Genomic DNA, 24,855 nt, shown 5'->3' with positions numbered 1-24,855 from the left:
CTCTAGTTTGGTGAGATGTTATGTAAATATTTTAAAAATTAAATGATGGTTCCAACAAGAATATATATAATGCTTGTTTATATAATCTTAATTCTGTATCTATGGCATATATATATATATATATATATATATATATATATATATAATCCAAAAATGTATAATGTATACACACTCTAAAGGCAATGTTTATTAAAATACATTTCATTTTCAAAATATAATAGAATCTGAAGCTATCAGCTATTACAATTTGTATACTTTTTTGGGGGACACCATATATATACACACATATGCATATACATATCCAATCCCATATACATACATGAACAGATAATGAGATCAAATTACCTACTGTGTTTTAAGCTTTTTTAAATTTTGTAATTCTTTTTTCTACATAATGATAAATTATCAAAATCAGCTTTTAGAGATAAATAGTCTCATATATGGAGATACAAAATTATTTATCACTTTTGTTTAGACACAGTAGTTGTTTCAATATTTTTGTCATATGTATGAACCTACATATTAATGTAAATGTATATTTATTCATGCCTTCATTTCCTCAGCACATTTCTTAAAAGTAAAGGATTAGGTAAGAGTATACTAATAATTGTAAGGTTCTTGATACCTATTTGTAAACTGTTTGTCAGAATTAGTGTACTAATTAATATTCTCACCAAAATATGTGCTCTGTTTTATGGTACATTAAAAGTGTTTATTTTTTAAACTGTCCTTTATTTCCTTGATAATGTTGACCAAAGTTTTTCTACATGATTATTCAACATTGAGATTTCCCATTCTTTGAATTTGTCTTTTATTCTTCTGATTGTTAATGAGTGTATTATAATATTTTTATTTCCAATTATTATTACTTCTTCTATTATATGTATGTTTTTAGATCTTAATATTTTTCTTGTTTGTATAAGTTGAAATTGCTTGCTTTTTATGACCAAGGTGTCAGATATTTAGCTATTTTTTGTTTGTCTTCTGATTTTTATAGTGTTTATTAATGTTGAAATGTAATTGTTTACACAGGAAATACATAGATTTTTATCTCTGAGTTTTATGTCTTTATTATATCTACTAGTGGCCTGGTGCACAAAATTTGTGCACATTAAAAGGGGATTAATTAGAGGAAATAATTTAATATTGCTGTTTGCCCTTTCTCTATAATAGAAGTGTCAGAGATGAAAGAAAATTAGTAAAATGTATATGAAAACCTTTCTCCTATTAGAGTCTGGGGCACACCACAGGACCCAGAGTCAAGTCCCCGCCCACCCACATGTGCCTCAAAATCACGTGAGACCCAGACCCAGCCGACCCCCGCCCCCACTGGGCTAGATCCAGACCTGGCCAGTCCCACCCTTGTCAAACCTCGCTGGGCAGGGAAAATAGCCTCAGGTCCCCTGGCCCAGTGCCAAGACAGGGGGCGTGGCCTGAGGTCCCCCATCCCAGACCAAGGCAGGGGGCATGCCTTGAGGTCCCCCGTCAAGCCCCGCCAGGTGGGGGACATGGCCTGAGATCCTTTGTCAAGCCCAGCCAGGCAAGGGGAGGGGGGCTGTGCAGCCTCAGGTCCCCTGGCCTGGCACCAGGAGGGGGGAACAGCCTCAGGTCCCCTGTCAAGCCCCATCGGCAGAGGGGTGCAGCCTCAGGTCCCCCCTGGGTGGGGGACAGGGCCTGAGTTCCCCCGACACAGCACTGGGCATGCACCTTGAGGTCCCCTGTCAAGCCCCACCAGGCAGGGGGGCGCAGCCTCAGGTCCCCTGGCTCGGTGCTGGGGCAGGGAGTGCAGCCTGACGTCCCCCAGCCTGGTGCTGGGGTGGGGGGCATGGCCTGAAGTCCCCTGTCAAGCTCCACCTGGTGGGGGGCGTGGCCTGAGGTCCCCTGGCCTGGCACTGGGGTCGGGGGAGCAGCCTGAGGTCCCCTAGCCCAGCACCAGGATGGGAAGCGCACCTTGAGGTCCCCCATCAAGTCCTGCTGGGTGGGGGGTGTGGTCTGAGGTCCCCTGTCAAGCCCTGCCAGATGGGGGTGTGTGGCCTAAAGTCCCCTGTCAAGCCACACGGGGGCGGGAGAGGGCGTAGCCTTAGGTCCCTGCTGATTGCTTGTTAATGCTCCTTATGGGAACTTGGCCTCAGCTGTGGGTGCAGCCATCTTTGTGATGGAGTGATGGTTAATTAGCATATTCCCTCTTTATTAGATAGGATTATTAATTTATACATATATACACACACACACACACACACACACACACACACACATATATGTGTCTGTGTGTGTGTGTATACATCTATATATATATAAAAAGCTAATATGCAAAGTGTCCCCTTAGGAGTTTGATCGCTCACTATGACATGCGCTGACCACCAGGGGCGGCATGGAACAAAAGAAGGCCCCAGTAGGCAGCTGGAAGGCCCCTATCAGCCCTGATCTCCAGCCAGGCCTAGGGACCCTACCCATGCATGAATTTTGTGCACTGGGCCTCTAGTACATATATATAAAACTACATATATACATGTTATCATTATATGTTATATATACATATATATTTTATGTCATCACTTTGTGATAAACTGTGAGGTTATTCTAATGGCAATTATGCTGTTTTAATTTTGTAAATGTTATTTATTTTTTAGATAAACTTTAAATATTGTCATTGTCATATGTTTATTTTTCCAGGTAAATATAAAGGTTTTGTTATTAAGTCTCCAATAATATTCCATTGAGATTTCTATGAAAACTATTTTAAAGCATCAATTGATGAAAAATGGGTTAACTTTTTAAAATTTAGTGTCAGTTAGGATTTCTCAGTACTTATTTAATATCTATCAGCACTTTTTAATACTTATTTTTTCTTATAGTCAGTCAACTCACTTCTATGACTTTAAATATTTTTAGTATTTATATGATTGTTCTTCTCATTTGATTTTGCTAATTGGATTCGCCACCATTTCAAGTTCTATATGGTGAATGATGGTGTACAGTAAAACATTATTTGGAAACACATTTTATATACATTTTGCTGATATTATCATCTGTAATAGTGTTGTTTTTAATGGATTCTTTTGGAGGTCTTAAGTAAAAAATAGATACATATAAGTGTAACTTTTGAAAGAAATAGGTATGTTTTTTTGTATGTCTTAAGGCATTAAACAGAAAATTTAGATAACTATGTAAGAATAATGGAAATAGTAAGCATCCTGTTTTGCTTTTTTAAAAATTTTATTTTAATGATATTAGCAACATAGTGCATTCTAAGTGATTTATCTATTTAGCAATAATTTATATATATATATATATATATATATATATATATATATATATATATATGGCTAAGCAACTGTCTGACAGTCCGACAAGATGGGAGGTATGACACGCACTGACCACCAGGGGCAAACACTCAACGCAGGAGCTGGGGAGCTGCAGTGACTTGGCAGCAGCAGTTCTTGGGTGACACACCCCGGAACCAGAGGGAGGGAGCCTGATTCCTTGCAGGGCCATGCGATTCCACCTTCGGCCGTGGGTTATGTTGTTGCTGGGGCACTGGTGGCCCTGCATCTGGTTTACTGCACATATGCATTTGCGTCCCACACTCTGTACAACAGCAACTTTGCAGAGTGCCCACTCACACTCCGGGACCCCTTGGGGGATGTTAGAGAGCCAGTTTTGGCCCAATTGTCACAGGCCAGGCTGAGGGACCCCACCTGCCGGAGGGACCCCAGTCATTCCACAGATGCCCTTTGAGCCCTGGCACTGCCCAAGGTGTGGCCGGCTGAGGAGGGACCATGGGAGGTTGGCTCCAGGGCGTGTCTGGCCCATCTTGCCCAGCTCTGCCCTGCCAGCAACCTTCTAATTAATTTCCTTTCAATATGCATGAATTTGTGCACCCAGGCCACTAGTTTAAATATATTTTTAAAATTTATCTTTAGTGTTGAAAGTATTACAGGTATCCCTTTCTCCCCATTGACCTTTTCTAGCCCACCCCAATCAAACCAAAAATTACTATTATATGCTTATTCACAAAGTTAGCATAAATGAGAAGCTTTATTTAATGTGCACCTAGCTATAAGCTTTATAGAAAAATAAGTCATCAATCCAATTAATAATACTTAATTATTTACACTAAACATACCTTGAATTGCAGCATGTCATTTTTGTGATATTTCACCTCCACACGAAGAGTTGAGATGGGTTCTGAAGGTTGCTTTATTCGAGCATTTGCAGTATTCAGTTGGAGGTCAGCAGTTATACCCATTGATGAATACTTAGTTGAAGTGACTAAATAAGAGTTGTCATTTCTAGGAAAGTAACAATCAGGTGCTCTGGACAGAGTCTGAAAACACAATATATGTTTATTGACAAACACTGTAAGCAATGTGATATTTGGCTCTTAAAAATGTAAGGTAAACATGTTTAATCACATGTTGTTTGCTTTACAGATTTTATTGTTTAATATAAAGTGAAATTGCAGTCACAACATAAAATATCTATTATGTAACCCAAGATACCATGTACTAAAATGTTATAGACAATATTTGTATTTTAACTCTAAAGGTAGACCAGTAGAGCAGTAGGATCAAATTTCTATTTTCAACTCAGAAAATAGAATAATTGTGTAGTCTTTGCAAAAATTAAGTATATTACTCATAAATTTTGATCCATGCAAATTTTGATCTTCATACTGACTATTGCCTTTTGTGTGTTAAACAACCCTCAAAAGGGCAAGTACTTAAAATTATTTTCTTCTACTTATGCAAAACTATAATATTCCTTATTTCATGACTGGTCCTTATATTGGTCAATTACAACTTGACCAGTACTTGAAATAAAAATACTGACCAAAGATCAGAGCTAATTGGTTTACATAGGGGTGGAAAATAGGGGATCTAAGAAAAACAATAGTAATTGTGGCACTAACGACTAGTTGCCTTACCACAATCCATTATCCAATCTTTCTTATTTATTAAATTACTAGAGGCCCAGTGCATGAAAATTCATGCACTGGAGGGGGCATCCTTCAGCCCGGCCTGCCCCCTCTCACAGTCTGAGAACCCTCAGGGGTTGGAGGCAACCCGGCGATCAGGGGAAGGCAACACCCCCATCACACCTCTGCTGCTGCCACTGCCGGCAGTGCAAGCCTTGGCCGGCCCTGGTTACCTGAGCCTCAGGCAGCCCTGGGCGGCTGCCATCCAAGGCTTGCCTGCACCTCGGGCCCACCCTGGGCATCTGGGAAGCCACCATCTGAGGCTTACTTGTGCCTTGGACTGGCCCTGGTCGTCTGGGCAGCTGCCATCTGAGTCTTGCCTGCACCTCAGGCCGGCCCTGGGTGGCTGGGGGACAGAGGGGACTGGGGGACTACAGAAGCAGTCTCATGGAGCGGGGGCTGAGGAGACTGGGTGCTGCCATCTTATGGCTGTGGGTGCCACCATCTTTGAGGGCATTGCAGCAATTAGCATATTCCCTCCTTACTGGCTGTGGGCACTGCCATCTTTGTGAGGGTGTGATGGTCAATTAGCATATTCTCTCTTTATTAGATAGGATTATACTGTTGGGAGAAGAAATGTGTCCATCCACATTTTCAATTCTCTTTTAAGCAAGTTGTATATGACCCTTCAAACCTCCTTAAAAGAAAATGGTATAAGGTGATTAATTAGGATGCCCTTTGCACTTATACTTTCTGGACTTGGAATGCATATATAATGGTGGAAGCTATAACACAAGACTGATGATGAAAAATGAATGAGAAATATAGGACACTGATGACATTGGGAGTTCAACATATTAGGCTTTGGATTCTTATTTGTAAAAAAAATCCTATTTTGTTTAACAAAATCTCTAATACTCTCAGCTTCAAGCAATCCTTAACTGATAGGAATACTACAATACTTATTTCAACTGCATTAAACTGAATGTCAATAGAATCAGAACTATGACTGACTTCAGAAAATTGCAGAATCTATGTATGTCTCTCTCATAGATAGCTTTATTTCTTTCCAACACAAATTCCTCTTTATCATTGTGTAAGTGTTCTTATTTATCTTTCTTACTGTTAGTTCATCGGCATTGCTAAGTTTTTAATCAGGATGAAAACAATCTTGCTGCATAATTTACAGAAATAGTATAAACCTATAAACTTAGTATTCAACAAATCATTTTTTAAAACTTGGTTTATCTATGTAATATCTAATTAATTAAAATTAATGAATTAAATATGTCTTTGAGTAGGTTTTATTTTATTTTTAAGACTCAGCCCTGTCCCTCTTCACACATGAACATCATTTCTGAGATTTTTAAATCTAAGGTTTCAGTGATATCAGAGCAATAGGACCCTTGAGAGTTTGTGTGATCTGATGCCAGCATTAAGTACAAATGTGAAATTGGGTGAAGACAAGGATAATTTTGAGGTACAGCCAGCAGATACACCACAATTTTATTAAATGTAGTTATGTTATCCAAAGTGCCTAAAAAGTAACTTACACTTTCATTCAGTCTGGCATTTACTAAGTGATGTCTGGAAAATTAATTCAGATAAAGAAAAATTTTCTATCAGAATTCCTAATTTCAAATCCCAAATGTTTATCCAGATGAATTTAGTCTCTATGCTGCAGAATTAAAATTATAATATGTAAAGAATACAGTGAAATGTTTATGTGAAAACCATACCATGGATCAAAATTAAAATTCTTATTACCGGTTGCCATAAACAGCCACGCTCTTCGCAGCTTTCCTTGGTTGCAGGTTCTGCATCTGGATAACAATTAAACCTTTCATTTTCTGAGAAATTTTGATTCCACTGAACGGTAAAGTTTTTTCCAAGGTTAAACTTGAGATTGTAAATTAGGAGACTCTTTGGAGACAAATAAAACATTAAAGATTATTTCTGACCATTGGACAATTTAAATGTATTTAACATTTATAAAATGCAGCAACCACAGCAATTCTTCAAATCAAGTCATAAGTGTTTTAATACAATACTTAAAGAATGGAATAGAATGACACTGAAATGGCTGGTGCCTCAAAACAGGAAAACTATGAGAATTATAGATACGCATGTAAAGTATTATCTTTAAATCAGACATAAGTTCAATTCTGTTCTTTCATTTAATGCTCATGAGTCTTGGGAAAAATTGTCTACCATCAACTTTTTCATTTTTAAATGTCAATAATGACCCCTACTAAAAGGGGGTGCTATATAGAATGAATATGTAAACTTTAATGCACCTAGAATAATGCCTGGGGCATACTAGGTATGAAATACATGTAAGGTCCCTCAAGGAAGAAAAAGGTAAGAACAAATTGAGCACTTTGATTGATACAGAGGCCCCTAGAGGAGGAATATACTTATTCATACTTATTTCCTTAATTTTGTCCTTAATTTTATTCATTGTTTAAAATATTTGAGAAACAAGTCAGAGGGGTGTTAATATGGCATTATGCATAAAAACAAAAATGAGGATATATATATATATATATATATATATACATATATATATATTAGAGACAGAGAGAGAGAAAGAAAGAGAGAGAGAGAGAGAGATTCTTTATGTGTATTCTATCCACAATTATTTATATTATTGGGAAATTGCAAATTTACATTTGGTTATTGTTTATATAACTTGGGAATAACATGGACATAATTTGTCCCAGAGTTTCATCTACATAGCTTAGTTTTTTATGCCAGTGTATTTTCATAAATCTACATTCAGGAATATTTTTTATGAAAATCAGAATTAGGGAACTATGTCTACTAGTATCTGTTCAAATCATTACATAAACATAAAAATAGACATATGTAAGTTAAAATTGCAAAAACCAAATAAAATATTTTTGTATTATGTGTTCTTATAATCTTTGTTAGAGTCATAAAGTTCTCAAATAAACTTGTACTATTTAATTTCTATTGATTTATTCCTGTTGTCCTAGGAATATATAAATTATACTATATTTACTAAATAAAAATAATTAGCCAATACATATTTTTATAGAAGTCCCTAAGTGAAAAACTCTGGGGCAGGAGGCTTAAGAGTTAGACAAAAATACTCTGAAAATATTGAGTATCTAAAATAATTTATAATTTATTTAGGTGGATATTACTAATAATTCAGTATTATACTGTATAAGTGGTGGAAAAGTAAATACCACTAAAAATCACTTCTGTGTTTTAAATTATTATTTTTAATATTTAACTACATAAATTTATTACCCAAAGCAACATTATGATTTAAATATTGCATGTTATAAATGAGAAGGCTGAGATAATGAAAGATTAATTTGATATGTTTAAATGCACATATTTTCCTCTTTAGTACACCTGTTCAAAAAAGTAAAAAGGACCATACGGATCTTGTACTAGAAGGGCTGTAAACAAAAATTTGAAGAAACATGTACAAAGTATATTGAGGACAATGAAAGTTCATGAAAGAAGAAGCAGGGAGAATAATTAAAGATGTGGCTTAAATCAACACCTGAGAGTCTTAAAGGAGAAGCTAAAATATTTAGACTGTTGTATGCAATAGATGTACCTTAGAGTTCAGAGTAGGAGAATGGTATAAGAAAATACTAGGAAGGTACAGATAAGTGCTATTAAAGATAAAATTAAACAGGGAGAAGTAGCAAGGAGGTGTCTTAATATTGATATCTAAATATAAACTGGAATGACCTAAAATGGAATATTGGCAGCACAAGGAGAAGAAAATAAAAGAAAGATATGTCATGAAGAAAAATAAACACAAAAGCCTGAGTGGTTATGCAATGTTAAATATGAGTATATGACAAGGAAAATATTTTAAAAGATGATATTTACCTTGATGGAAGCATTATAAGTGTAATTGTAGTGAGTCTGCATTGGTTGATTATTTTCTTTCACTGTAACTTCTGTAACATCCTCTGTGAGCCCCAGGATTTTAATAGTCTCAAATGCTAAAGCAGTTCCTTCTTGATATGATGAGTGTGTGCAGTTGATATCTAACGTGTTCTGCAAAAAATATATAATATTCTATATAATATTCTATACTAAACAGAAGGTCTTTGGATACATAATGAAGTAACAATGCAATTGTGAAATAGGAAGAGAACCAATCATCTATCCTTCCATTTCCACCAGCTCTCCATGTCCAAGTAGCATATGTAAATATACCCATTAGTAACTCTTCAATTTTTTGTAAACATGCCATAACATTTATTATCAAAGATTAAAACTAATATTTATCCTTTCTACGCCAGCCCTAATGTTGAAGAATAACTTAGTTTGGGGTAAAAAATAATATAAGGAAACCCAATACCTACAAGAAACATTGCTATTAATTATTCAAAATGTAACCTTGTCCACAGATTTTTTTTCTTCATTCTCACCTTAAATCCATGACAACTATTGCTATGACTGAGATTCAGGTAAGTTGAGATTATTTTTCTATAACATGTTTCTTAAACCAGACATAATACTTTAAAAAGTCTGAAAATGTGCATCAATTCATCATCATTAAATTACCTATTACATTTAAATATTTTAAAATGTAAGCTAACAGTTTATTTATAATTTAACAATTTAATTTCATAATTTATTTCATTTCTTTCTATTGCAATCTGGATGTAAATGTAAATGCATTTCAAAAAATCCATAATAAAGGCATAACCCAGACTTTAACAAGGTATATATTTAATTGTGTCCAAGGAGAATGCTTACATTAGAAACAGAAAATATGTACAAAATGTAGGTGCCGTTTTCTATGGTATCTGAAATGGAAAAAAAAATAAGTTATTAGATAACATTGTAAGGTTAAAATTTCTGCTCTATTTTTACACTTATACAACATGAATTTTGGCCCTGGATGGTGTGTTCAGTGGTTAGAGCACCAGCTCATGACTCAAAAGGTCACAGATTTGATTTCCAGACAAGGTCATCTATCTCGGTTGCAGGTTCAATCCCAATCAGGCTGTGTACAGGAGGCAACCAATTGATGTCTCTCTCTCTTTCCCTCCCTTTGTCCTACTCTCTAAAAATAAGTGGATGAGGATTAACAAAACAAACAAAAAAGAACTTTGAAAAATATTATTTATTAATAAAGCAAGTTAAACAAATTTTTCATTTAAATTAAGGTTTTTATTTACCTCTAAATAAAGTAATCTCAGTAGTATAGTTTCCAGTAAATAAAGATAATGAGTGCATATTTGTTTAGTTCAGTTTTTTAAAGACTGCTAAAATGTTTATGGAAATTCAGAGAAAACAAAACTTATAATAAAAATTAATTTTTATCAACATTTTTCTTTAACAGAGAAACTTAAAATTATGACCAAAATTTTTCAAAGAAACAGAGTGAAAATATAAAGGGGATCCTAGGATTTATACAATTCTCTCAATAACATTAACTTACTTATAATTTTAATCCCAGGAAATAAAATTAGAATCAGAACCTGAATTTAAGGTCATTTTGTTGTTTGTATGTTTACTTACAAATTAATTATTCATAAAACTGTGATTTTATCTTTTGAAAGAACATAATTATATAGATATCATCTTTAGTTGACTGATTCAGTCATACCTTCATATTTTTATTCATCTTCTTATGTAAAGGTAGATTACCAATATCAAGTTTTACAAGTAGAAAAAAGAAATATATTTGGAATATTTATATCATTAAAGAAACAAAAAATAATCTTAAAATCAAGTTCCACATGCTAATAGCAGAGGTATTATCTCAACAAAATTTTTTAATTGATGTTTACAAATAATTTAGTTTTCTGGAGTCCACTTTTATGCCATTTTTATGTAGTAAATGCTTGGTACCTATTCTCATGGGCCAGCTCACTCTAGTGTTCTTAGGCTCTAAGGCAGGGGTCCTCAAACTACGGCCTGTGGGCCACATGCGGCCCGCAGAGGACATTTATCCGGCCCGCCTGGTGCCGCTGCCTGTCCTGCTTAGCAGCCGACTCGTCCCGGGCCCGCAGTGTGCATAGGAATTTGTTCACAGTTTTTTTTTAAACTATAGTCGGGCCCTCCAACGGTCTGAGGGACAGTGAACTGGCCCCCTGTTTAAAAAGTTTGAGGACCCCTGCTCTAAGGTATTTGAGAAAAATTAAGAAGGCTAGTGTGCTGGAGTAGAATGATACATGCAGGGCCGCAGGGATAACTCTGAGAGAGAGAGAGAATGTGTGCACACAAAAGTACAGGTAATAGCGAGTGCTTTAAGTCGTGGTAAATACTGTAGCTCCTAACTGAGTGAAACAGAAAAGTATTATATGGTCTTGAGCGGAGATGGGATGATTTGAATCATCTTTTAAAAGAATGCCTCTACCTGCTGGATTGTAAATAGAATGTAAAAGGGTTTATTTAATAAAATCTATCTATATATAAAAAAGCCTAAGTGATAATTACAACCAACAACCGAATAACCAGTCGTTCAGTCGCTATGATGCACACTGACCACCAGGGGGAAGACGCTCAATGCAGGAGCTGCCCTCTGGTGGTCAGTGCACTCCCACAGCCAACCTCCCACAACGGGCCAACCTTCCGTGGTCCACCCCCCCATCAGCCAGCTGGCCAACCTCCTGTAGTCCCTTCCCCTAGCTGGCCAGCCTTGGTCGGCCCCTCCCCCCTGGCCAGCCAACCTCCCATGGTCCCTACCCCCCTGAGCCAGCCTGCCTCAATTGACCCTCCCCCCTCGGCCAGCCTCCATTGGCCCAATCTGGGCCAACCAGCCAACCTCCTGCTATCCCTCCCTCCACCCCCAGATTGGGCAAGATGGCCCTGATCACCGGCCAGGATGAGGGACCCCACCTGTGCACAAATTTGTGCACCAGGCCTCTAGTAGACCTATAAAACACTTAAATAGCCAATCTGTATTAATATCTATACTAATAAAAGGATAATATGCAAATTGGTCACAAAGCCCTCACAGTAACAACCGAACAGCAGGCTGTGAGGGGCGACAAGGCCAGCAGGGGGGTTAGGGAGGGACAACCAAATGAATGACCAGCAGGCTGTGTGGAGCCACCAGGCTGGCAGAAGGGGGCAGTGAGGGGCAACAAGGCCAGCAGAGCAGGGCAGTTGGGGACAACCAGGCCAACAAGGGGGGCACTATGTGGTGACCAGGCCAGCGGGGGGTGGGCAGTTGAGGGTGACCAGGCTGGCGGGGGGGGGGAGCAGTTAGGGGCAATCAGGCTGGAAGGCAGAGGTGGTTAGGGATAATCAGGCTGGCAGGGGGGGTTGTTAGAGGCGATCAGGCAGGCAGGCAGGTGAGCAGTTAGGAGCCAGCAGTCCTGGATTGTGAGAGGGATGGCGGACATCCCCCAAGGGGTCTTGGATTAGAGAGGGTGCATGAATTTCATGCACTGGGCCTCTAATGTAATAATAAAATAAATGGTAGTGATGACAGAGATGGCCTGATGAGGGCACCCAAGTTAGGTAGAACCAAGAAAAATTCCCAGGTTGAAGAGAGGAATCAATTCTAGGGTTTTCAGCACTTTGTAGAGATGAAATTATCATCAATTGACAAAGGGAAGACTGTATGTAGAGCAGATATATTGTGGTATTAGTTATTATGGTAATCCATGTTTCCATAGATAAAACTTGATAAAATGGGATTTTTCAGAGATTCCATATTCTCAAATTATAAGAGAGCACACCAATAAGACTACTTCTTGGAGTCAATTTAGAAATATTTGGATGTGTAAAGGCACAGGGTAGTCTTTAATACACAGAGAAGCAGTGTCCTATAAAATAGGAACTAAACTATTTTGTATTCACATATATTAAAAACATACCTCAGAGCCCTCTACTAAGAGAAATGGGATAAAATACTTTACAAACTTATGAAGGTAACTGTAATAGACAAATTATAGCCAAACAGATATATTTTCTATTGGCATAATTAGATATTTGAAAGAATTAGTTCTTTATTCTCTTGGTTTATTGAATTCCCATGTTTGGGCTTACAAAATAAAATTAAAGACAAAATAAGTGAAATAAATTATGAACCACTTATATAGTAACATTCTTGTAAAGTAATTTGACACCTTTAAATATATTTCTCTTTGTTTTTACAATAATAAAATTTTATTTTTAATCACTAGAATCATGTAACACAGTTGAAAATTTGCTATGATTTGTAAATATTAAAAACAGGAATGAAAATTAAAACATGTGACAGTTTTGAAGTGAATGCAACTTTAAATGAATAAAGTCAAAATTTTCCATCATCAGAATGAACATTTAAAAGCATACCTCCCTGCCTGGCTGGCGTGGTTCAGTGGTTGAGCATTGACCTATGAACTAGGAGGTGATGGTTCAATTCCTGGTCAGGACACATGCCCGAGTTGTGGGCTGGATCCCCAGTGGGGATCATGCAGGTGGCAACCTATCAAGGATTCTCTCTCATCATTGACTAGAGGCCCAGTGCATGAAATTTGTGCACGGGGCTGAGGGGTGTCCCTCAGCCCAGCCTGCACCCTCTCCAATCTGGGACCACTCGAGGAGTGTCCGACTGCCCGTTTAAGCCCGATCCCAGTGGGATCAGGCCGAAACAGGCAGTCGGACATCCCTCTCACAATCCAGGGCTGCTGGCTCCCAACTGCTCGCCTGCCTGCCTTCCTGATTGCCCCTAACCGCTTCTGCCTGCCAGCCTGATCACCCCCTAACTATTCCCCTGCCAGCCTGATTGATGCCTAACTGCTCCCCTGCCAGCCTGTTTGCCCCTAACTGCCCTCCCTTGCCAGCATGGTCACCCCTAACTGCCCTCCCCTGCAGGCCTGGTCACCCCTAACTGCCCTTCCCTGCAGGCCTGGTTCCCCCCCCCCCAACTGCTCTCCCCTGCAGGCCTGGGTCCCCCCCAAGTGCCCTCCCCTGCAGGCCTGGTCACCCCTAACTGCCCTCCTCTGCTGGCTGGGTCACCCCTAACTGCCCTCCCCTGCAGGCTTGATCGCCCACAACTATATATATATTTGATAACATATATCAAATTGAACTGCCCTCCCCTGCTGGCCATCTTGTGGTGGCCATCTTGTGTCCACAGGGGGGCAGGGTCTTTAACCACATGGGGCAGCCATCTTGTGTGTTGGAGTGATGGTCAATCTGCATATTACTCTTTTATTAGATAGGATAGAGGCCTGGTGCATGGGTGGGGGCCAGCTGGTTTGCCCTGAAGTGTGTCCCGGATCAGGGTGGGGGTTCCCTTGGGGCATGGGGCAGCCTGGGTGAGGGGCCTGTAATGGTTTGCAGGCTGGCCACACCCCCCGGCAACCCAAGTGGAGGCCCTGGTACCTGGGGTTTATTTATCTTCTACAATTGAAACTTTGTAGCCTGGAGCGGAGCCAAGCCTTCTGCTTGCTCCGTGGCGGCAGCCATTTCTATTGGGATTTATGTATCTTCTTTAATTGAAACTTTGTAGCCTTAAGCGGAGGCCTGGGCTGGCCAGGGCTGCAGAAGCTTGGCTTCCTCCACCGCCGGGGGCAACCCTAGCCTCCTGCTCTCTCCAGCTCCATGGCTGCCGCCATTTCTGTTTGGATTTATGTATCTTCTATCATTGAAACTTTGTAGCCTTGAGTGGAGGCCTAGGCCGGCAAGGGCAGGCGGAAAGCTTGGCTTCCTCCATTGCCGGGGAAACCCAAGCCTCCCTCCTGTTCTCTGTGGCGGTAGCCATCTTGGTTGGGTTTATTTGCATATTCACTCCTGATTGGCTGGTGGGAGTGGCTTGTGGGTTTAGTGGGGTGATGGTTAATTTGCATATTACTCTTTTATTAGATAGGATGTTTCTATTTCTCTTTCTCATTCCCTTCCTCTCTGAAATCAGTAATAAAAAAAGAAGCATATCCCCTTTGAGACTTACCTTTAGTTTCTCCATCATCCCAGAAAAAGTCTCCTTTTGCTGTGTTATCTTCATCTAATGCAACTATCAGTCCTAAAGGGTTCTTTCGGCTGTTAAGTAAGTTTGTAAGCATATATGATTAAAAATAAATGTATAATATTAAAAGTTCCTCTAAATAAGTCCATTTCAAACTAATGGATTTTTTATGAATTCCACATTCATATGAGAAGATATTAATAAAATTCATGTCTATGCTCATTAATAATTGTTTAATGATGAAATAATTTGTAAGATTATAAAATAAATTAAAGGAATGAATATAATAAATACAGAATTTCTTGGAAGCTAAGACACCAGCAATTCAGAAATAGTATATTTCAATTAAAATGAGAAAAATTTAAATATATCTTATGAATGCTCAATGCATCATATATTTGTCACATTTCAATTAATCCCAAATTGCAATGTATCAAGGCTACATCTTATATACAAATTAATGAAAAGCCTAACATTTTAAGCACTTAATGAGATCTCTAATAATCTTAGGAAGGAAGCTAATTCTAGTATAAGAAATGGGGCATGGGATCACTAAAATTTTTCTTTTATATATCATTTTAGGTTTTTAACCTAAAATAATACCCCTGAAGCTATATGTTATAGGCAACTGCTCTATACAGACTATATTCCTTCCAGCATACACTCACCAAAGTGTATGTTTTTCTTGTTTAATACAGCTTTAGAATAAAATCCATTGTCCTGAGAACAGTCACAAAACAGTCACAGTATTAAAGTAAACAATTCTAGAATGCCAAAACAATGAAATTACTAGCACATCCCTTCACTCATTAATTTGTTCCTTTAACAAATGTTTAGAGAAAATAGAAAGCCGGCTTTTTAGGGGCCGGATACTATGATTTGTCTGTGTACTAAAGTAGTCAAAAGTCAAGTCCTTGCCTTCATGGAATTGTAGTCTAGAAGCGTAAATACACTACATACATAAAGACATAAGTAATATAATTCCAGATATTCTTAATGTTATGAAAAGAATACCTCGGGGTAAGGAATAGTGAGTGACTATGTGTTGGGGGTTGCAGAATGTGAAGAAATATGTGAATTCAATATGATGCCTTCTGTGCCCTCATACCCAGAATGAATGCTGCAAGATGAAGCACCTGAATTTTCAAGTTTCTTCTTTTTTTTTCTAAATATTTCTGGGTTTGATTCTTACTGAACAATTTAGTTTCTATCTTGTTCTTTATCTAAACAGAACTATCCAAATCATTTATCTTCTTAAAAGTAAAACACTATAGCAGAATAAAAAGTATTGTGACATTTAGGTATTGAAAATCCAAATATTTAAAAACTGATACTTTTGTCAAGTATAGAATTTACTTTAACATTTCATATTTTATATGAATCAGTAATTAACTTTACTTTATAGAGTTAATTATACATATTCTATAAATAATGTCATTACATTTTAGCACAGAAAATAAATTTCCAATATTTTTAGGTCTATTTCTAAAATTAATAAATTTGTATTAATATACATAATTTAATTCTTTTTATAACCATGATGGTTATAAGAATTTCCTCCATATGTCGAACTTCTTCTGGTGAATAACTAAACATTAATCTTAGATTCTTAAAAATTATGAAATATTAAAAGAAATTATATTTTAGATTTTAGTTTATACTTCATGTTACCTTGCAGCTGTAGTCACAGCAGGTTGCTGAATGGGGATAATATAACCTCCTCTAAGATGTAATCCTATTCTGTCTCCTGGAAGATACATATTAATACGCTGTTTCCTCCATGGTCTTTTTGCACCCTAATATTTGGAAGTTAAGAAGATTTTTTGTTAGTAGTATAGACTTTACACCCCATTTTACAAGCATCAAAATTTATATGTGGAGACAATTTTTAGTATGATGATTAATGTCATCCAAGTAAATATTGTTTTCTAACTTTTAAAGAAAACACATTTTTTTTTTAATTTACTAAGCCAAGTAGGGGAAATATTAGTTCATTTTTCTCCAAAAAACAAAAAACAACAACAAAAAAAACAACCACCCAAAAACATAGAAAAATCTATTTCTCTGCTACAATAATTAACAATAATCTTAAGCAGCCCTATTTTATTCTTTGTTTTATAGTCAACTATGTTTCTAAAAATGATTTTTTAAAATCTGTGTTTCTATAAAAATAAAAAATTTACTTAACAAATATAAATGATATGCAAAAAATGCCTTAAAAAAACACTTTTCAAAATGTCTTATTTAATTAAATAAATAGAACGTGTGTATAAATGCTGCTGTTACCTTTTTGGGGTTGAAATAAATATCTTTCCCAAATATTTAAATGTAGTATATAAAAACAAATGTTTAAGATTAGGTCAATACTCATTCTTCTGGCAATGAGATAAATATACAAAATAGAAACAGTATTAAAATGTCAACACTCCTTTCTAAAATTACTCCAGACCTTTTATTTTCACAATTTGAAAATAATATAACTCTTTATATAAAAAAATATAACTTCATATTAACCATGTGCAACAAAACGTATACTTGTTCACTTACAACAAAATGCACAAATCAAACACATTATTTAAATTTGAAATTATTCATTTTCTATAATAATAACAGAAATACTGCAAATGGATATGGTACATGTTTGGACTTAAGTTTCCATGTAAAGATGTTTCACAATATAATACTTGTGAGTCTATTATGATATTGAGTTTACTTACAGTTTCATAATCATACCAAGTAGCATCAGGGATGTATGCACTCACTGTCTCTGCTCCCTGTAATAAAGCAAGATAATTTTTATATATGTGTATATCATATCTGATATGTATGTAGTTTGCAAGTTTATTTACAAATTGGTAAAATTTAAATATCTATGTCTACTTAAATGAGAGTTCATTATTATTAGTACTAGAAGCCTGATGCACGAAATTCATGCAAGGGGCCCAGCCCTCATAGCCATGTCTGCTGCCTCGGCCCTTGCAGCCCCGGCTTTGTCCGGAAGGACATCTGGAAGGTCGTTCGGCTGTCTGGTCTAATTAGCATACTACACTTTTATTATTATAGATAAGATCGATTTTGAGTCTATAAATAAAGCTTTCTTTTTCTGAAGTAAAGTATGCAATTTTCTTCTTTCCAGGTACACATTATGTATTTTAAAAGCATAAATGTAGTTAATATTTTTATAATTTTTCAAAATGTCTTCCACATTTTAGAATTTAATTTGACATTTATTAAGTTGAAACACTCTTTTGAGTATTACTTGTTATAAAGCTGTTTTGTAATTTAGTGTAGATTTGGTTATAAAACAGCCCTATAAGCAATAAATTTATTAATTTCAAAACTTACCTGCTTCAAGACTGGGGTAATAAGTAATGAGGGGCCCCATAGGAACTGAGTGTCCTCAATCCAGCTATTTGTATCCTGATAAAACCTAAGAACAATGACAATGTTTATAATATAATGATAAAACATGAGTTTATCCAAATTCCTTATTTGGTTTACTTTTACAGTTTTTCCATGGGAATGATTATTAGCTTAATTTTCCTTTTTCATATGTCATTTTGAATCTATATTTCTTACATGTTTATGGTTCAACTGATGCTGGAGAGATAAAGGAAGGGAGAGGGGAAAGAAAGGTGGTGGAAGAAAATAGTGTATCTGGAATTCAAAAAAAAGTCTATCATATATTATAAGATTTTTTATCTGTAATAACTATTCTGTTTAATTTATTTTCTCCTATAAGGTGGGTTCATAAAGTAGCAGAAATGTTTTCTATTCTACATTATTCCCTTTAATTTTTTTTCATTATTAACTTCCATATTGACTTGGATTTGAAAGGATCTTTAGTCATTTCCTGAGGAAATGTCTTGCCTTAGTGAAGATATACAAAGATAAGTACCATTCATTGTTGTTGCTGTTTCCCCCCTCCCCACACTATATTACATTTGTTCTATATTTAGGTGATTTTCACAATATATCAATGATATCTTTTCTTTTTTTTTTTTTTTATATATTTTATTGATATTTTACAGAGAGGAAGGGAGAGGGACAGAGAGCCAGAAACATCGATGAGATAGAAACATCGATCAGCTGCCTCCTGCACACCCCCCACTGGGGATGTGCCCGCAACCAAGGTACATGCCCTTGACCGGAATCGAACCCGGGACCCTTCAGTCCGCAGGCCGATGCTCTATCCACTGAGCCAAACCGGTTTCGGCTCAATGATATCTTTTCAATAATCCTATATTTAATCTTGCTTACTGAAATAATTTCCCTAATACATTCTCTATACTTTCTCTACACTTTCTAATTATATTCAAGACTCACATTTCTCCATTAATCTTGTCCAAAACAATGTTCTACTATCATTCTATAGTTCATCAAATCATTTATATAAATGTAAAAATAAGGAGTAGAAATCTACTTGACATCCCAATCTATCTCCATTAATTTCTTAATATATGTGCAAGTATAATTTGAAAGATAAAAGTTCTTGAACATTGTACTCACTCATGAAGAAATGGCCTTGCTACTGTTTCTCCAAATGTATGGGCTTTATAAAAAAGAGTATAGAGGAAAGGTAATAAAGTGTAACGAATATTCAAATAGTGCCTTGATGAATTAACCAAAAGGGAATTTGGTCCAAAAAATGCTGGATCTTGATGCTATGGGATAAAAAGAGAAACTGAAATAAGAAAGCTAAAATATGAATAAAAATTAATTTAGAAATATTTAATCTATTTTTAAAAAGAAAATTGTATACATTTTAGCTTGTTCATAAAAAGATGAAATTACTCCTATTTCATCATCAAAGTAAATGAACATTTCTAGCTTTTATTTGGATATTTTTTAATTAAACTTTATTTTAAAGTAGATTTTCTCATTTAAATACACAAAAATAAGATAAAAATACATTTTAAGAAGGAATTTTTCCACTGATATTATTTGTGATAGATTGACTTATTGGATCACATTTTCATGCTTTGTTGTATCCACACCTTTGCTATGTACCATTGTAGTCCATCCCCTTAAAGGTAGAGTACACACTTCCCCACTGCTTGGCTTCATTCTCAGCTATGTGACATACTCTGGCCCATGTGACACATTCAAATGAGAGTTTAAAATGTGCTTCCCTGAGGACTTGCTGTCTTGAGCCTGACCGTCACCTTCGAATCCTAAGCCTAGGTAGTCTGATGTCCCAGGGATTCAAGAAACAGAGCTACCTGGCCATTTGCAGACTTGCAACTTGGAGGAGAGCCTCTCTACAGAGCCTAAGCTAGGTCAGCTGATGCTCAGCCAAGGTACAATGATGTGATCAAACCTGCTTCTATCTCCTGCTTTATGGGTAACAGAGTTAACTAAGGGTACCAGCTACTGCTTCCCTGGATTCGGCATCATGTTTCTTACCCTGAAACCATATTTTCCTTTGGCTGCTCCCAGCTAATCAATTAGGATGGTGAGAATACTATTCAGGCCCATTTCTGGGAGATACATGATTCTTCTAATGCTCAACTCTCCCTTGAGGATGTGACCTGGGACCGACTGAAACGCTTTCAAATTAGGAACCCTATAACCCAACATAACTCTCCCTATCAAACCCCCTGTCTTGGCTTCAGCTCACCAGGTTCAGGTCTAATTGTGATCTGAAGGCTCTCTCCACTGTCCCCTGTTCCCTTCCCTTTATCCTACACTAGTATTTCACCTAATAAATCTCTATGGTGTCTAATTCTGCTATGGCATCTGCTTTGTGGAGGGCTTAGAAAAACACAGTGTGTAATGTAATTCCTATCAGGATCTCCCATGAACACACATTTCTTGATAGCACAATTTCTATAGACTAGAAAGTGACTTCTCCCCAATGTGTACCTTTTACTTCTGTTCTATTATGCCTCCTTCCAGGTTAAATTCTGAATTGTTGTACACCTTCACAAACAGAATTAAGGCCTTATATATAATCAGTGTGTGACTGTAAATATGTTTTTAACCACCACACACTTAACTGACTCAGTAATTTACCCTAATTTCCCCATTCCCTCTGAAAAATATGTCAATGGGAGCCCACAGCATGAAATCTCAGAATTGATAGAATAGCTCAGTATGGCCTGTACTTATGCTCCCACCAGCTCAGATACATGTTTTTAAAAGCATTAGTTTTATTTATCCCAATATGTCATTCCAGTTTTGCTTATTATAGAAAGACTCTGGACTCAAACTGCTTTGTAAGTGGCTTTAATTATTTTTGTGTTTCTTAAATGAAACAAAAACAGGAAATCCTTAATAGTATACTAGAGGCCTGATGCAAGAAATTTGTGCAAGAGTAGGCCTTCCTTCCCCCAGCTACCAGCACTGGCTTCCCTCTGGAACCCGGGACCCAGGCTTCCCTTGCAGCCCTGGCTTCGTCCAGAAAGAAGTCCAGTCTAATTAGCATATTATGCATTTATTCCTATAGACTAGAGGCCCGGTGCATAAAAATTCATGCACTGGAGGGGGCATCCCTCAGCCCGGTCCACCCCTTCTCACAGTCCAGGAGCCCTCAGAGGCAGGAGGCGACCCGGAGATCAGGGGAAGGTGACGCCCCATCACAGCTCTGCTGCTGCCACTGCTGGCAGCGCAAGCCTCGGCCAGCCCTGGCTACCTGAGCCTCGGGCGGCCCTGGACGGCTGGGCAGCTACCATCCAAGGCTTGCCTGCGCCTCAGGATGACCCTGGGTGGCTGGGGTGCTGAAGGGACTGGGGGACTCCGGAGGCAGGTGCCCCAGCGGGGCTGAGGGGACTGGGCACCGCCATCTTGTGGCTGCCGCCATCTTTGAGGGCGGGGCAGTCAATTAGCATATTCCCTCCTTGTTGGCTGTGGGTGCTGCCATCTTTTCGATTGTGTGAATGTTAATTAGCATATTCCCTCTTTATTAGATAGGATTATACATTTTATGAAAGAAAAATTACATGGAACTTGTTAGAATCCAAGAACCCAGACTGAAAAATCTTTGGCTTTAATTTAAACATTTGTGATTTAACACACTTATATATGCTTTAGGTTTAAATAGAATATTTATGTAGTGACTACATTATGTTTCATAATTTCCTTATTTGACTATTTTTATATAAAAATATTTATAGGCCTTGAGAAGAGGACTTCTAACTCTTGGTCATGAATTATGCTACAAGCTTTCAGACCATATTTTATATAGCTATAAATTTAAGTACTTTGCTAACAATAGGATTATGTTTTATTTCAAAACAAGAAAAGCAAGAGGAATTTACCTCATATCCCTCAGCATTATGGTTTCTGGAAAATGGATAGAAGGCCCCAAGTTGCATCCATCTTCTACAGAGCTCTTCTGTGGTATTCACCACAAATCCACAGATATCTGCTCCGACCTAGACAACAAATATATCTATTATTTGTCATGTAAAAATTCTCAAATTTGTCATGTAAAAATTCTCAAATATGCCCAGAATAACAGACGTTTGGCCTCAATGGATTAATTTGCATGACTTATAATCGTGTTGTCCTACTGTCTTCATATATTCTCCTTTAACCAAGCTTCTGTATTTTGCATTTTTGCTACACACTTGCCTCTAATTGCATTATTCTTTTTCTTCATTGTATCTTTTTACTTCTATTTTTAATTTAAATTTTATTTACTTCATTGTCTCTTTATACATTCACTTTTAACATTTACTCCTGGTTAATATTTATTAATTGGTTAATAAAATAAATAACTAATCTCAAAATACATTCTACCATTCATTATGTTTTCTTTTCTTCTGAGCAAAACTTGCCATAGATGGGTCTTTTTTATTCAAAATTTCAGTTATTTTTGTATTTGGCTTGTTATTCTTTTTTTTTTTTCTCTAGAGACTTTGCTTTTATGACACTAACAATTTTTCTTACTTTTATTACCTATATCTTTCTTTAGGTTTATTCTGTTTTTATTCTTTCATTTCCTTAATTTATGCACTTTAGTCAGTATTTAGCCTTTTCCAAAAATTTATCTTTATTGTTGAAAGTATTACAGATGCCCCCCTTTTTTCCCATTGACCCCCTTCACCCCACACTCCCCGTCCCAGGCCTTCACCACACTATTGTCTGTGTCCATGGGCTATGCATATATACATACAAGTTCCCTGGTTAATCTCTCCCTTCCCAACCCTCACCCCAGCCTTGCCTCTGCGATTCATCAGTCTGTTCCATGCATCTATGTCTCTGGATCTATTTTGTCCATCAGTTTATTTTGTTCATTAGATTCCACATAAGAGTGAGATCGTGTGATACTTATCTAACTGGCTTATTTCGCTTAGCATAATACTATCCAGGTCCATCCATGCTGTCTCAAAGGGTAAGAGATCTTCCCTTTTTATAGTTGCATAGTATTTCATGGTGTACATGTACCAAAGCTTTTTTATCCACTTATCTACTGATGGGCACTTGGGCTATTTCCAGATCTTAACTATTGTAAATTGTGCTGCTATGAACATAGGGGTGAGTATATTATTTCTGTTTGGTGTTTTTGATTTCTTAGGATATATTCCTAGAAGTGGGATCACTGGGTCAAATGATAGTTCCATTTTTAGTTTTTTGAGGAAACTCCATACTGTTTTCCAAAGTGGCTGCACCAGTCTGTGTCCCACCAGCAGTGTATTAGGGTTCTCTTTTCTCCACATCTACACCAGCACTTGTTGTTTGTTGACGTGTTTTTGATAGCCATTCTGACAGGTGTGAGATGATACCGCTTCGTTGTTTTGATTTGCATCTCTCAGATGATTAGTGACTTTGAGCATATTTTCATGTTTCTTGGACTTCTGTATGTCCACTTTGGAGAAGTATTTATTATTCAGCTTTTTGTTTTGTTTTGAGTCTAGGCATTTACTACTATATGTTTTTACTTTAAATGTTAACTTACCTAATGTTTCACCATTATGATATAACTACAATTATTAGCATTCAATTTTTGTGTTGCTCTCCATTTTTCTTCATTTTATTTTTGACTCATAAATAATTTGATAATGTGTTTTTTTAATTTCCAAAATCAGGATTCTGTGTGTGTTTGTTTTTTTTTTATTATTATTATTTGATAGGTTCTTTGCTTTTATTTTGTTCAGTGCATATAAAAGAAAAAGTAAATGAATCCTATAGTATCTTAATGTATTTTTTAATTTATTTTGTTGTGTAGTGGATCTCTTTAGTGTTTAAATGAACATTATATACTTTTTTGTTTAATATAAAGAGACTTGCAAAATGTCTTATGTTTAGAATGTCTTAGTATCATTTTCTCTGCTTTAATTTTTTTTAAAAAAATCTCTGTCTTTATCTTTTTTAAATAGAGAGAAAAGCTTTACTTTTTAACCTGAACTAACAATCAAGTATTTTAATATATTTAGCCTTCTGACACTTACTTTTATTTGGATTTTTCTGTTACTATCTTATCTGGTGCTTTACATTTATTATATAAACTTTGATATGCTTTATATTGATATTTGTTTCATGAATTTATGTTGATTTGATTGACTTTTGTTTATTCCATGTTCCTGAATGTTATAGACATTACTTATATTTCTATTTTTTTATGAATTCCCTAAGACTAGAGGTTTTAATTTTCTGTAACATACTTTTAAGCATTGTAGTGAAAATCACTAAGATAATAATATTACAAATTAACTGTAATTCACAGCTTTGATGAATAGCATTGTATGAAACTGCTTACCAGCGGCATTCCAAACAGACCGAACTCCAGCATGCCCGTGATGGACCATTCCATTTGTTCCCATGAGGCGGTGTTGTCTCCTAACCAATGTGCAGCATGGACTCCAGTTCCAGCAAAAGTTGATCGGGTCAGAATAAAGCTTCTCTTATTAGGAAAAACTTTTTGTACCGCTCTAAAAATAAAATCCAATTATTAAATAAGATTTTGCCCTAGCTAGTTTGGCTCAGTGGATAGAGAGTTGCACTGAGGACTGGAGGTCCCAGGTTCTATTTCTGTCAAAGGCACCTGCCCTGGGTTGTAGGCTCGATCCCCAGTACTCGGGGT

The 24,855-nt window shown here is 36.7% G+C and overlaps 1 protein-coding gene across 1 annotated transcript in view; it reads right to left on the bottom strand.

Moving 5' to 3' along the window:
- Positions 1-24,855, bottom strand: part of SI (sucrase-isomaltase) — a gene marked incomplete at its 5' end in the record, with an annotated part of 91,799 nt that overhangs the window by 36,124 nt on the left and 30,820 nt on the right. The window contains 11 exons of the mRNA XM_080654252.1: positions 4,127-4,327; positions 6,686-6,841; positions 8,798-8,968; positions 9,677-9,726; positions 14,814-14,902; positions 16,500-16,624; positions 17,546-17,602; positions 18,174-18,258; positions 19,338-19,492; positions 22,088-22,204; positions 24,532-24,703. Of these exons, the coding sequence (XP_080510378.1) occupies positions 4,127-4,327; positions 6,686-6,841; positions 8,798-8,968; positions 9,677-9,726; positions 14,814-14,902; positions 16,500-16,624; positions 17,546-17,602; positions 18,174-18,258; positions 19,338-19,492; positions 22,088-22,204; positions 24,532-24,703 (1,378 nt within the window). The remainder of the gene's footprint in view (positions 1-4,126; positions 4,328-6,685; positions 6,842-8,797; positions 8,969-9,676; positions 9,727-14,813; positions 14,903-16,499; positions 16,625-17,545; positions 17,603-18,173; positions 18,259-19,337; positions 19,493-22,087; positions 22,205-24,531; positions 24,704-24,855) is intronic.

This window comes from Plecotus auritus, assembly GCF_963455305.1.
Source record: "Plecotus auritus genome assembly, chromosome: 2".
In the NCBI taxonomy this organism is placed as follows: Eukaryota; Metazoa; Chordata; class Mammalia; order Chiroptera; family Vespertilionidae; genus Plecotus; species Plecotus auritus.
This window is presented reverse-complemented; position numbering and strand designations above follow the sequence as displayed.